The sequence below is a fragment of the Plasmodium knowlesi genome (genome assembly GCF_000006355.2).
Source record: "Plasmodium knowlesi strain H genome assembly, chromosome: 10".
In the NCBI taxonomy this organism is placed as follows: Eukaryota; Apicomplexa; class Aconoidasida; order Haemosporida; family Plasmodiidae; genus Plasmodium; species Plasmodium knowlesi.
The window spans coordinates 349,029-362,691 of NC_011911.2; the positions used below are offsets into that span (position 1 = coordinate 349,029).

General features: G+C 34.0%; 1 protein-coding gene across 1 annotated transcript; it reads right to left on the reverse strand.

Moving 5' to 3' along the window:
• Positions 1 to 3,464: 3,464 nt before the first annotated feature.
• On the reverse strand, positions 3,465 to 6,107 carry PKNH_1007800 (zinc finger protein, putative; the record flags this gene model as incomplete). Its single annotated transcript, XM_002259524.1, has 1 exon — positions 3,465 to 6,107. The coding sequence occupies one exon, from the start codon at positions 6,105 to 6,107 to the stop codon at positions 3,465 to 3,467; it is 2,643 nt and encodes an 880-aa protein (XP_002259560.1).
• Positions 6,108 to 13,663: the final 7,556 nt, after the last annotated feature.

The window sequence follows — 13,663 nt, forward strand, 5'->3', positions numbered from 1 at the left end:
AAAATTAGAATAAAAATGACGGAAAAAGGGTTGCTGAAAAAATTAAATAAAGTCAACACTGCTTCTTTTTTCTTTTTTAATGTTCTTCATTAAATACATAAGATTAAGAAAGCCTGATGGAAGCTATTCCTTTTTTTTTTTTTTTTTTTTTTTTTTTTTCTTTTTTATATTGATAAGAATGTGCGTTAACATTCAAATGTATTATTCGTATGCACGCTGTGTTGATGGGGAGTACATCTTAGCTCTGTACTAATGTAATATTATTGCACACGTGTTGGCTGTCATTTATCATCCGCGGACCAGGCCTTCGGATTATGTTAAGTGCATTGGGTACCACATTCCTGTAACTTTTTTTTCATGAACAACTTATGATTGCAAATGTGAGCGTAACATTTTTCTCTTTCCTCAAATAATAAATTCGCGTTTACGTAATGTACATTTTTGCACTAAAAAAAAAAAAGGTGTTCCTAAAGGAACAATTAAATTTTTTTTTTTTTTTTAATATATTAGGTTAATTTTAAAAAAAAAAAATTTAATTGTTCATTTTTCTCCATTATTACATACTACCCAATTTTCCCACAGGGTGTGTGCTTTCACAAATGACGATTTCTTTTTTTTTTTTTTCACTTCCCCTCCTGTTTGTACATTTTTACACACATAAATTTTTCCAGCGTTTCGGTTTGTTTTGTACCATAACCATTGCCAGTGTTATCTGCGTCGTTGTTCACGTGGGAAAAGGTTTTTTTTTTTTTTTTTTTTTTTTTTTTCTCAATGTTCGAAGGGTCAATTTTTATTTTGCAACTTTCCAAAGGTGTAAAATTATTAACAATTTTTTTATATGCCTGAGGGAGTTGCTTTTCGACTAGTCCAGAACAATTTGAACGTTAAAAATGGGGGGTCTAGGGAAGTGAGGACCCAATCGCCAATTCGGAAAAAATTAATACGGCCAGGGGGATGTACGTACCCGCGGCGCAAATCAGGAATGTATATAAACTCGCCCACCTGGTCTGCAACACCAAGTTAAAAGACAAACGACAGTTGGTCACACACAAGGATGAGGTACATGACACATACAACGTGATACACATAATTTCGTGTGTACATAAATTAAATTACAAGTTGTAGGTGACTTGATTTTTTGTAAAACTTTCGCCCCCCCCCTTCTGATAAAATATTTTGGTGAAAAAGTAAGGGGAGTACAACATTCGGTCGTTCTTATTAACACCATTTCCGAAACCCTGTCATGGTGTTCTCCTACACATGGTCAAGTTGAAGATATGCAAACGTGTCCATACACAAATGTCTAAATATGCAACCGTGCTATTGTCAAGTTGGCGTACTTATCTCATTTCCCATAATTCCAAGGTGACGAAATCGGGATACTGTATATTTAATAAGCGCATCTCCCCTCCATACTTGTAGGATCATTTTGCGCAATGTGTATGTGTACAATGACAGATGCTCCTTTTTAGGTCGGTACCTACACGTACACGCAAATGTCTTCTTTATCACCTCAGAGAAAATAACTCCTTTGCGTGTTCGATTTGTTAGAATGTATTTACTAAATTATATTCGCATGGTGAGAAAATAATTAACCGTGAAACAGGACATAACCTCTGTGTTACAACTGCTGAGGATTGCAACTTATGTTACTTACGCAACTGTGCAAGCGCACTTGTTACAGTTCCAAGAACTGAACGTAATTTTCCTTATCATTTGTGGGGGGATGAAGCGTTACAGGTGATGATCTAACAGGCAATAACGTAAATTTGGTGCATTTTCAAACTGCAAAAAAAAAAAAAAAAAAAAAAAAACTGCCATGTTTTCCTCACCCCTCATAGAGCAGAACATTTTGCGCATCCCTTTTCTACCCGATATAGAGGAAAACATGTTGCAGAGTTGGCCTTTTTTTCCTCCTGCATTCACATACGGGAAATGTTATGGCTTATAGCGCCAGGTTAATTTATTTCCCTTCTACTCTTTATCTTACCTACTTGCAAGCTAAGGTCCCCACCTTTATTCTGACCAAAAGAACTTGTGCAACCCGTCCACCTCCCCCCGCGTCGGATATAAACTTTACACTAGTTTTAAATGTTTATATATATTTTAATATAATATTAATTTTTTTTCATTTTCGAACTGTCTCGTAGGAAAAAGAAAGTTTTTTTGCTTATAGCACACATATATTTTAATAAAACAAGAAAGGGAGGCAAAATATAATGGGATGTGAAAAAAAAATTTTAAAACAAAAATGGAAATTTAAAAATAAAGGGAAATAAAACATTACTCAGGAAATTTGAGACAAATGGTTGGTACTAAATAAAAAAAAAAAAAAAAAAGCGGGGGGGCAAAAGTAGGTGCGAAAAAAAAAAAAAAAAAAAAAAAAGGCAGAGGAAGAAATCCAATGGAAGGAAAAAAAAAAAAAAAAAAAGAAGAAGAAAAAAAATTTACTCATGTTATACAAATATATAGGAATATATACAAATATATAAAAATATACCTAATACATGTATAATATTCTTAATTATATGCTCATGGGAAAAAAAAAAAGAAAAGAAGAAAATGGTATTCTTTCGTATTGTTCACATATTATACACATTAAAGTATGATATATGTCAAATGCCTTATCACACACTTCGTGGTATATAAGTTTTACACCTGGGAAGGTGTAGGGGTGAGCACAGATATGCTCACGCGGAAACCTGCGCCCATATCCACGCAGAAGGTCCTGAAACATATGTATAAAAAAAAAAAAAAAAAAAAAGAGAATTTTTGCTACTTATGGATGAATTGACACAGTTAAAATATGAGGCATTTTATTCCATGCTTCGTTTGGGGAAATTACAACGGTCCAAAAAAGTTTGTTGCTCCGGGGATGGGTGAAACTGCATATACTCCTTTCATATACCGAGGCGCGCGTAAGCATGCACACACTTGTGTATACATTTTACATTTTTGTATATGCTTAAAATGCGCAAATTGTGGGCATAACTAGCATCATGTCACTTATTTTTTTCTTCTCTTCACTCGATTTTTCATCCGCCTTCTCGTCCTGTTCTAACGCGGGTTGATATGTATATATAAGTATATACACATATGCGTTCTACGCCCTTCTTCTGACCCTTCTGCAAAATTATGGAGGAGAAATTTTGTTACACATGCCCATGCACTTTTATAAATATCATAATTAAAATGTTGATCCTTCAAATCAAACAAGTGTATTCTGGCGTAAATCTCAGCGGCAATAAAGTGTACTTCTTCGGCTACAATTTCGCAAGTATGTTGGGCTCATCACGTATTTCTTCATTCTCTCCTTATACAATGAGTATGGGTCAATGCACATTAGTGTATTGTCCACATATATGCGTGTGCAAAAGGGGAAGCTCACGCTGGCGGAAGTTTCAAACACATTCTCGATAAAATATGCCTCTTCCTCGAATTGTTCGTCATATACTTCCCCCCCTTTAGTAGTCGAAGATTTCCACGTTCTGTACAATTTTCGATGCTGTCGTGTTCAGCTCATCTTCTGGGTAATTCCAAAAATTGGAGCAGCTAATCAGTGAATTATTGTTCAACTTGTAAATATTTTTTGCATCACCATTTACGTCATACTTGTTCATCCTATTTTCATCATTTTGCACATGGGGCATATTGCCAGTGTGTACGAAATGTTCAGGTAAATGTGTACCATGCATTACTTCAATATTCTTGGACTGCTGTTTCGGATGGTTCTTTACGCTCTTCACCGAGGGCCCGGGGTTATACTGCAGCGCGTGTTGGGCCTGTTGTGCATGTTGTGCATGTTGTGCATGTTGCGTATGTTGCATATGTTGTGCGTGATGCGGGTGGTGTGTTTGATGCGGTTGGTGCGATTGCTGTGGCTGGTGTGATTGTTGTGGTTGCTGCTCATGCATAACGTGGCCACTATTCTTTAACTCATCACTCAGCAGAAAACTATCCTCCTTGTAATTATTTGCATTTGTCATTTGCAACAATTTTAAAAAATTTTTAATATCTGCAATATTCAACTTTTCGTTATCATCCTCGATAACCTTCAGTGCACTATCCTGTGCTGTGATTTCCATGTGTTCAATAGTGTCAACCAATTTCTTTTCTTCATTATTTTGTGAATATTCCTTTGAAGAATTGCTTGATATTCTCATGGAGGAGGATGAAATCTTACTTTGGAATGAGGAGTACTTGCTCAACACATCACTCTTCTTTGCCTTACTTATATTGTAATATTGCGTACCGTTCATATTACTGGGAATGTTCGTCATGTTCGTCATGCTACTCATATTTGTCATGTTGGTCATGTTGGTTACATTTGTCATATTGCTCATGTTGCTCATGTTGCTCATATTTGCCTTGCCACTCGATAGGTTAGATATCACGGACATGTTATTCACCATGGCGCTGCTCATATTGTTTGTCATACTGCTCCCCAAATTGGAAATTCCGGTACCTACACTCGCCACGCCGTTACCTAGTTGGGTGGGTAAACTTCCTCTGTGCATGCTGCCATTCATCGGGCGACTCCTGTTCATATCCTGATTCAACAATTTGCTGATGGACTTGAAGGCACCGTTTGGTTCGTTCGATCCGCTACATATATTTTGCAACTTCCTCAAATTGAAGGGATTTATAAGGCCATTTGCGCTCTCCATATCGTTGTTATTCATCATGTAATTCTTTATGTTCATGGTGTTCATTGCGGTACTGAAGTCCTCGTTGTTCTCTTTGCTCTTTAGCAACGCGTACAGATTGTTCGGGTAGGAAGAACTCTTCTGGTAGTTCCTGTTCACGTTCACGGTGCTACTTACGGTACTACTCACGGTGTTACTCACACTGCTGCTCACGGTGTTGTTCATTCCCTTATTCATGCAACTGTTCATGGAATTGTTCACTGCGCCGCTCATCGCACCGTTAATTGCACTGTTCATTGAATTGCCAACTCCGCAGTTGTTCATGCGGCTGTTCATACAATTGTTCATCGTATTGCCCATGTTGTTATTATTCAGGTTGCCATTCAAATTGCGATTCATGCCACGACTGATGCTTCCATTGTTCATGTGGTTCTTCAGATGGTTATTCATATTATTGCTCATTTTGCTCGTCACGTTGCCGCTCAGGTTATTCTTCATATTCCCGTTGATGTTGTTGTTCACGTTGCAGTTAATCATTCCTTCGTTCAAGCTACCAGCTGCACCTCCATTATTCACGTTGCTACTTATATTATTTTCCGGCGTTCCTTTTTTTTCGAAATTTTTGCTAAATCGGTTACTGCCCACTCCATTTTGTGAGGAGAATTTGCAGAGTAAGGAATTCGTCGACTTCAAAATGTTTTCGGCGTTCTTCTTCTCCTCCGTGAAGTATCCATTGCCGTTTCTCTGGTTGTTATGGTTGCTATGGTTGCTATGGTTGGTTTGATTGCTATGGCTGGTTTGATTGCTATGGTTGCTATGGTTGCTATGGTTGCTTTGGCTGTTGTGGTTGCTTTGATTGTTGTGGTTGCTTTGATTGTTGTGGTTGCTTTGATTGTTGTGATTGCTTTGATTGTGTTGGTTCGCGTGGGTGCTGTTGCTTCTGCTGTTGCCACCGCTTCCCCCATTTCCGCCATTTTTATTTTTGCTGACCTTCTGAGTGGAACCAGCCATAGGGGCGGCGAGCATAAGATTGATGGCATTTTGAGAGGGTGACTGATTTCCTGGTAAGGGACGCAATTCTTCAATATAGTGCGCGTGCCTGCAATGTGATTCTGCGTTACATTTTCCTCTGAGAAATTTTGTACATGGAGCCGTTTTGTATAAATCTCCGGTGGGCCTTAACTCACAAACCGAATGTGCATAACTGCATTTTTCATTCTTGCATACTCCTGCCTTTTTGGCAAAGGGGCATAAACTGGTGAACGATAAATCAGGTATTGGATTTAATTCTTCTTGTGAATGTGCAAATAAACAGTCGACGCCTCTATCACACCTCCCAGAGAAGAACCAAGGGCACATCTTCGTTTTGTAAAATTGCTTCTTTCGTGGAATCTGGGTTACCACCAAGGAGGACTGTTGCTGCCCTTGGCTGCTGCTGCTAGCGTTTTTGTTGTTCATCATATTGGGCTAAATATATGGACAAATCACAATATGTATTGATGGAGCTGTGGTGGAGATCTACCCGTCCTACTCACCGAATTAAACGAATGGGGGATATTATGCTCGCACGCAAAAATAATTCCCGATTTCGTCAAACAGACTCTTTTCTGCAGTTACTAAATGTATAATTCTGTAAGATTGAAAATATGCTCAATGGAGAGATTTCCTTATCCCTGTTACCCTCTCACAAAAAGGAAAAATTTCTTCTATTAAGGTATCACCCCCGAGAGAAAAAAAAAAAAAAAAAAAAAATTTTTAACTTCTACGCGTATTCGTTTCGGGTAACAAAAGGGAATATATCTGTGCTATCAAAAAGTACAATCGCTTAAACAAATAATACACTTGTGCTCTTTTTCTTTATGATTTCGCCAAGCTCCAAATAATGGCTCCTGATTTCTCTCTGTGTGTCCTTCTCTCTAAAAAATTACATTCGATTGTTCCTCTTTTTTGCCATTAAGAAAATTTTGAAACAATGCTTAGTCGGTACGTACATATATAAATATATATCCTTCAGGACAATTCCCATGTGTATGGGGGTAAGACAACCTTTAACGAATGAAAACATCCAAAGCTGCGCGTTTGCTCTGTTATGCCATGCGACAAATGTTATACGTACATATATTACGCATTATGTAAAATTTTGGGCAAATTTAACGTGGTAGGGAGAAGAAATGAGCCGCAAAGGAATCTCACATATAAAATGGGTAACAACACCTTCCTGGCTTGGTCAAGCACATAAAAATAGAGGCATATACCAAATAGGTCGTACAGAAAATATGTATATATATTTTCCTACCTAATCTATATTTGACCTGTAGCCAATTTTTTTTGAAGCTCCTATTTTGCACATTCACACACGGTGTGTACTATATATAACGTCTTTGGAATGGGGCAAATATGTTGCGAAAAAAAAAGTGTAACTGTAAAAACTGTACATACGAAAGTCTTGTGTTCGGGTAGCTTATCAGAAGTACCTCCTCCTTTGGCAAATTTCGGTAAGGCACAATTTCATTATTCTCGTAAGATTCTCCGTAATCCACAATGTATTCTTGATCTTGTTTTATTTTATTTTTTATTTATTTTATTATTTTTTTTTTTTTTTTATAATGAAATTATATTTAAACAATTACAATTGAAACATAAAAAATGAGAGCAAAAAAAAAAAAAAAAAAAAAAAAAAAAGGTACGGTTTTACATACGAGAGCAAATGAGCATATCATGTGCTTGCACATATACACAAATTTTTATGTGAATGTGCGCTCATGCAGGTAACATATATATGTGAAACGCTGTAAAAAAAAAAAAAAAAAAAAAAAAAGAGTAATAAAATAACTGGCCAATTGGTCAGCTTGTGAAATGGCAAGGCACTTGGTATACGTAAGAGAATGTGTGTAAGGCCTGGGCAAAAAGGTGTTCAGGAGGGTGGGCAAAGTGGGGGGGCGTACGTTAAAGAGAGGTACATATTAGGTATGCGCTACGAATGTGCGCTTGTATGCTCGAACTTAAAAAATGTGTAAATTGCGAAAAACGCGTGTGTGAAAAAATAACTAGGTGCTAAAATCATTGAACTTTATAAACTGAGGCAATATTGCATCACATAAAAAAAGAAAAGAAAAAAAAAAATAAAAAGGAGAAATGAGAATCTTATAAATTAGGAAGTAATAAACTGTGGGAAAAAAAGAAATGATAAATAAATTAAATATGCCTCACAGGAATTTTCAAAATAAGGTAGATGTTACATATACACATGTGTAAAATAAAAAAAAGAAAAAAGAAAATAATCCTACTCGTTCTTCAAATATACTCATAAAAAAAAAAAAAAAACACACAAAAAAGCAAAATGAGCAATTGGGACAGAAGCCGATTGGGCTTTTTAAATTTGCTAAGTGCTAACTGGTTTCCCTTTCACTTTTGTCAATTGCTCCTTCGCTAACTGCTCACTCGCTAATTGGCCTTTCGCTAATTTCCAGTGTGCCAAGTTCTCTGAATTCATTAACTGGGCTATTTTGGTAAACAAAGACAACTATCGAAAAAGAAAAATGATGAAATAAAAAGGGTGAAAAAAATTTTTTCTTTCTTTTTTTTTTTTTTTATCACGATAATTATCAGATGTAATACAAATACGGCAAACTGTGGTTCAGTAAAGAAAAAAAAAGGAAGAGGGGCGTAAAAAAAGAACAATATTTTGAAATTATTGGCAAAAGGGAAGCCTAGGGATAAAAGTATTCACACTAAGCACACTAATGCTATGCTAACGCTATGATAATACTCACGTTACGCAAAACACTAACGCTATATGCTAACGATAATACAATGTTAATACGAATATTTTATATATAGGATTAAACGCTGTATATATAAATTGGTACACAAACATTTGCTCATTTTTTTTTGCTTATATGTGAATACACATACGCACAAATATGCATTACTTACGTGCATGTATGTTCATGCATGTGTTCTTACATATGTACATCACCAAACGAAATGGCGTTTGCACATGCCCCTGCGCATATGCTTGTTGCTCGGGCACAGTTCAATGAGCGTTATAAAAAAAAGAGCGGGTGAGCAGGGTCGAAAATGCGTAAAAATAAAAAAAATCTTACACGTGCGGTATGACTATATATATATGTCCATATCTAGTGTATATAAAGTGTTATATATATATATATATATATATATAAGTACACATGCATATGAGCACATATACACATACACGCACATCACGTAAACTCAAACCAGTGGTTCAAAAAAAAAAAAAAAAAAGAGCGCATTTCATGGGCGGTACATAACTAGCGTCAAAATATAATTAAAATTAAAAGCTCAAGGATAGGAAGAGGGGGGAAAAAAAAAGAATGATGAAAAATTGAATAAAAATTTCAATGGAAATTAAAATAAAGTTTAAATGAGAAGGCAAAATGAACAATTTCTGGGAAAAAGAAAAGGCCAATTCTCGAGCAAACAAGTGTGTCAGAAAAATGCAGAGAAGGTTGTACAAAAGGGATGGGTACACACGTGTACATAAGCATATATCATGGTACACATATATATACGCATATATGCATACTGCTACACATGAAAATGTAAAAAAGAAAGACTATCTTTCCTATTTTTTCACAATGTAGCAGTAATGTAATGATAGCGCATAGGTACACATTAGATTGGAGTAGGTGATGGACGCACACGCAAAAAAAAGCAGGATATGTATTTGCACTTACGCGCTTGTTTAAACGTTGGGCGAAATATTTAATTAAAAACATGTACACTGTAGTTTTGCGAATACACACAATGGAATTACGGAGTGTATGTACTATTCAAATGTGTTTTGAAAAATGGTTATGAAAAATGTTACTGAAAAATGAAACTGAAAAATGGAACCGAAAAATGGTTCTGTTCAAAAAGCTTTGCTTGCTTATACGCCATATAGGTACATGCATATGCCGCTCAGAGATGAAGCGGTTTGCGATAGGCGCGCATACGTTTTATGTACATATACACGCGTGCAAGATGCAGTATGCTATATTTCCCCTCTGTGTCGTCAGAGTATATACCTTTCGATATAAAAATGAATATTGCTCTTTTCCAAAACGATGTGAGGGCTGCAAGGGCTATACGATGAAATAAAAAAAAAGCAATTACACTCAAAAGGTCCAAGGGTTGGGTTAAACAGCAAAGCGAACAAAAATAAAATAACGTAAAAAAAAAAAAGGGGGGCGTGAGGAAAATCATAAAAATGCAATATGAATCTGATAAATACTTGGTAAAGTATTTATCTATATATGTTACATATATATTAAAATATTTATTAACGTACTTAAATATGTACTTGGCGTATTTAAAGTACGTATTTTGCGTTCAACGTGTGCTAAATATGCATTCACATATATATGTATAGGCTAAGGGAAATGTATTTTTGGTACGTAACTATTACCTTTTTTTATTTTTTTTAAACATACATATACATATAAATGTAACACATCTGGGTAATTTTCTCGATGATTTTTCAAAACGCTTAACCATTCATATACAAAATAAAAACATGAATACATAAAACGAAACTTTAAGCAAAGGAACAAAAGATACTCGTTTCGGTCAATTTATAAAAAAAAATTACCTTGGGGAATTGCTCATTAATTTTAATAAAAAAAAAAAAAAAAAAAAAAAAAAATGAAAGAAATGAATAAAAACAACAGGAAAATAAATTCTTATATATTTCGCGTAAAAGAAATGTATATTGAATTTTTTCTATGCATATATATTATAATATTTATGCATGTATGTATAATTTTCATTTGAGAGAAAAAAGAAGAATCAAAAAGGAGCGTAAATTAAATGTATATAAATATACGAGGTTACAAATTAAATAAAAAAAAATATTATAAAATAATGATTACATTGCTTTTTCTTTCCATTATGCTTAATCTCACATTATTCATTATACCTATGGTACAATAATGTACGATAAAGTTATACAATGATTGGTACAGTGGTTATTACCCATAAAATATGATACAATTTTAACATTACCATTAAATACACTTTACAATTTTTTGGGTGATCCTCATATAACTCCCTTTCAAGTGCACCAGTAATAGCGCATAACGAGCATGAAAATAAGAAAATTATTTAAATTAAAAAATGGTAAAATAATGGAAAAGGAAAAATAATATAATGTACCAAAAGTTAAAAATTTGCTACAGGTTATTTTTAAACAAATATATCTCATTATTTTATTTATATATTTTTTTTATATATATACCATTTGTATACAAAATAAAAATGCATAAAATAAATAAACAGACAAATTTTTTCTTTCTCTCATTTGGTGTTTTACCCTCTTTCGAGACACCAAATAAAAAAGCAAATTTGAAAGGCAAATTTTATAGCGCAGAATTGCGGGGGTAAATAATAAATAAAAGGGTGAGGCAAAAATTAAGCAAATGTTTTGGGGTTATACACTGTATATAGGTAAATTTGTATGGCAATTTTTTTGTATGACAAATTTGTGAGGCAAAATTTATCGGCAAACTCGTCGAGCAAATTTGTCAAATAAATTTTAACAAATGAAAGCGAAATGTAACTCCTAAAAAAATCACATCAGCAGCTTCTCAAATGTGCGAAAAAATTAATTCCGTTTCTCGCTTTATTTTTCTGTAGCTCCCGAAAAAGTATTTCACAAGGATGCACAAAAAATAAATAAAATAAAACTGCGATATGTATTTGAAAAGGAGTACACGGAAATTGTCTCACATATATTATTTTTTTTTATATCCACGTGTGCGTATTTGTAAACATATAATATTTCATATATACAGGAGCAGGGTGCGTTTTCATGTATATGCAGTTATAATGCATGACACAACTCTGGTTTATATTTTCTTCTTCTGCATATAATAATATATTATAACGCATAATATAAGACGCCAATATAGGGGATACTCTATAACTTGAATGGTATTGCATATATTAAACCATGTACCAAATATATATATACATATGCACAGGAATTACAATTATTGTACATACATGTATATATATAGCATGCCATATAAACATATTTTCTCACTATGTAGAAAATAAAAACGAAAGAGAGAGGCATATTATCACATATATATGTATATATATGTATATAGATGCATACAAATGTGGCAGAAAAAATATATATATATGTTTATATAAAATGAAGATGTTTATAAATAATGTAACAATATGCAAAATAAGGATAAAATTTTGAAATAAATAAAAAATGAAAAAAACAGCTTTGCTAAGTTGAGTTAAATTTCTTCCTTTTTTTTTTTCTTTCCTTCTTCAACTGCCCAGAAATGAAAAGAAAAAATATATGATTTATTCGTACTAGGTTTTTTTTTTTTTTTTTTTTTTTTTTTAATGTACTTTTTTTTTGTTTTGCTATTTTCAACATTTCGTCATTCCGTTTTTTATTCCCATATATTTTTTTTTTTTTTTTTTTTTTTTTTTTTCCGTTTTATAATATTTTTTTGCTGCCCAAGTGTACGCCTTTTTTTTTTTTTTTTTTTATATTTTAATTTTTTTTTTTTTTTTTTTTTATGCCCTAGTACTACATTTAAAAAAATATTCCTAGAGCTGTTTTAATTTCCCGCGTTTTCTCTATCGGACGGTTAAATTTTTTTTTTTTTTTTCACATTCATTTTTAAGAGAACGAACAAAATGAAACTTTGTGTTCTCTATTTTTTCTTTAAATCTGGATTATTCGTTAATTGGAAAATTTAAGCATCTTTTCCAAAGTAGGGAAATGGTGAGAAAAAATGCGGAAATTTATTCATTTAAGCATTTGTTGAGAAATTGCATTAAAGTTGGAACAAGGCTGGAAACTGAAATGAGGAAAAGCTGGGAAGGATCTTCTGCCCACATAATTAATGGGGGAAAATAAAAAAATCACTATATGCATAAAAAGGCGCGTTGTAAATTTTTTCACCATATGAAAAGGCACTTGTTTTCTCCTACCCATTGTGCATGTTTAATGCCTCCAGCGCACGTCCACAGAACTCATATAAATTATATATACATATTTATATATGTATATATGCATATATATGTGCTGCGAATTCTACGTGCATTTCGCTAAATCGAATTTAAAATAGCTAATTTAAGCATTGAAGTTTTTCTCATTGAGACATATGACATTTGCATTTTTTCACCAGAAAATTACTGCATACATAACAATGCGCAGACACTGTTTTTTATTTATTTATTTATTTTAACTGCCCATTCCATGTTTAGGACATGTGTTCTCTCCGCAATAGACGGGACGCTTTCCGTAAATTTCGTATTCATAGAATGGGATGTAAAGTATAAATCAGTAAGGTTTTTTTTTCTTTTTTTTTTTTTTCTTTCTCTTTAAATGATCTCGTCGCGACATGACTCCCGATTGTTAGCATTCAGATGATACCAAAAAATTAAGCGACGCAGGTTGTCCATTTCTAACGGGGGGGGAAACAGGCTTTAGTTGTGTACGGCAATATGGTACATGTACGCACCGACATATAAAAAATATGTCCATTTTTTAACGTCATTTGGGGGGAGTGCAAGTACTATTTATTGGTAGATGGCAGTTTCCACCTTCTGCGCTGTCATAAATTAACGCAATCAAAATTGTATGAGGCTAAAAATGGGGATAAATATTCAACCCAAATGTCTTTCACCCCACGTGCAAATAAACTTTGCATCCGTTTTGCCAGCGCAACCGTCATATTGTCGCGTCTTTAGAAGAACATAATTACAATATTTCTTTCATTTTTGTTGCCTCCCAATGAGGCTAACATATTACGTGCAGTCATCAGCTTAGACGCCTTCATTTGTCACGCGTACCTCAGCGTGTTCTTTTGCCCTTGTTGTGGTGGTGCCCTTCCACCCCATGTTAATATGCTTATGTTGCACCTCCGCGAATGTGAAAAAGAGGATTCAAATTTCAAGCTGTGCCAATGAGTAACAACCAAATAGAAAGTAACAAAAGAAGGGGTTCCACGCATATGCATATA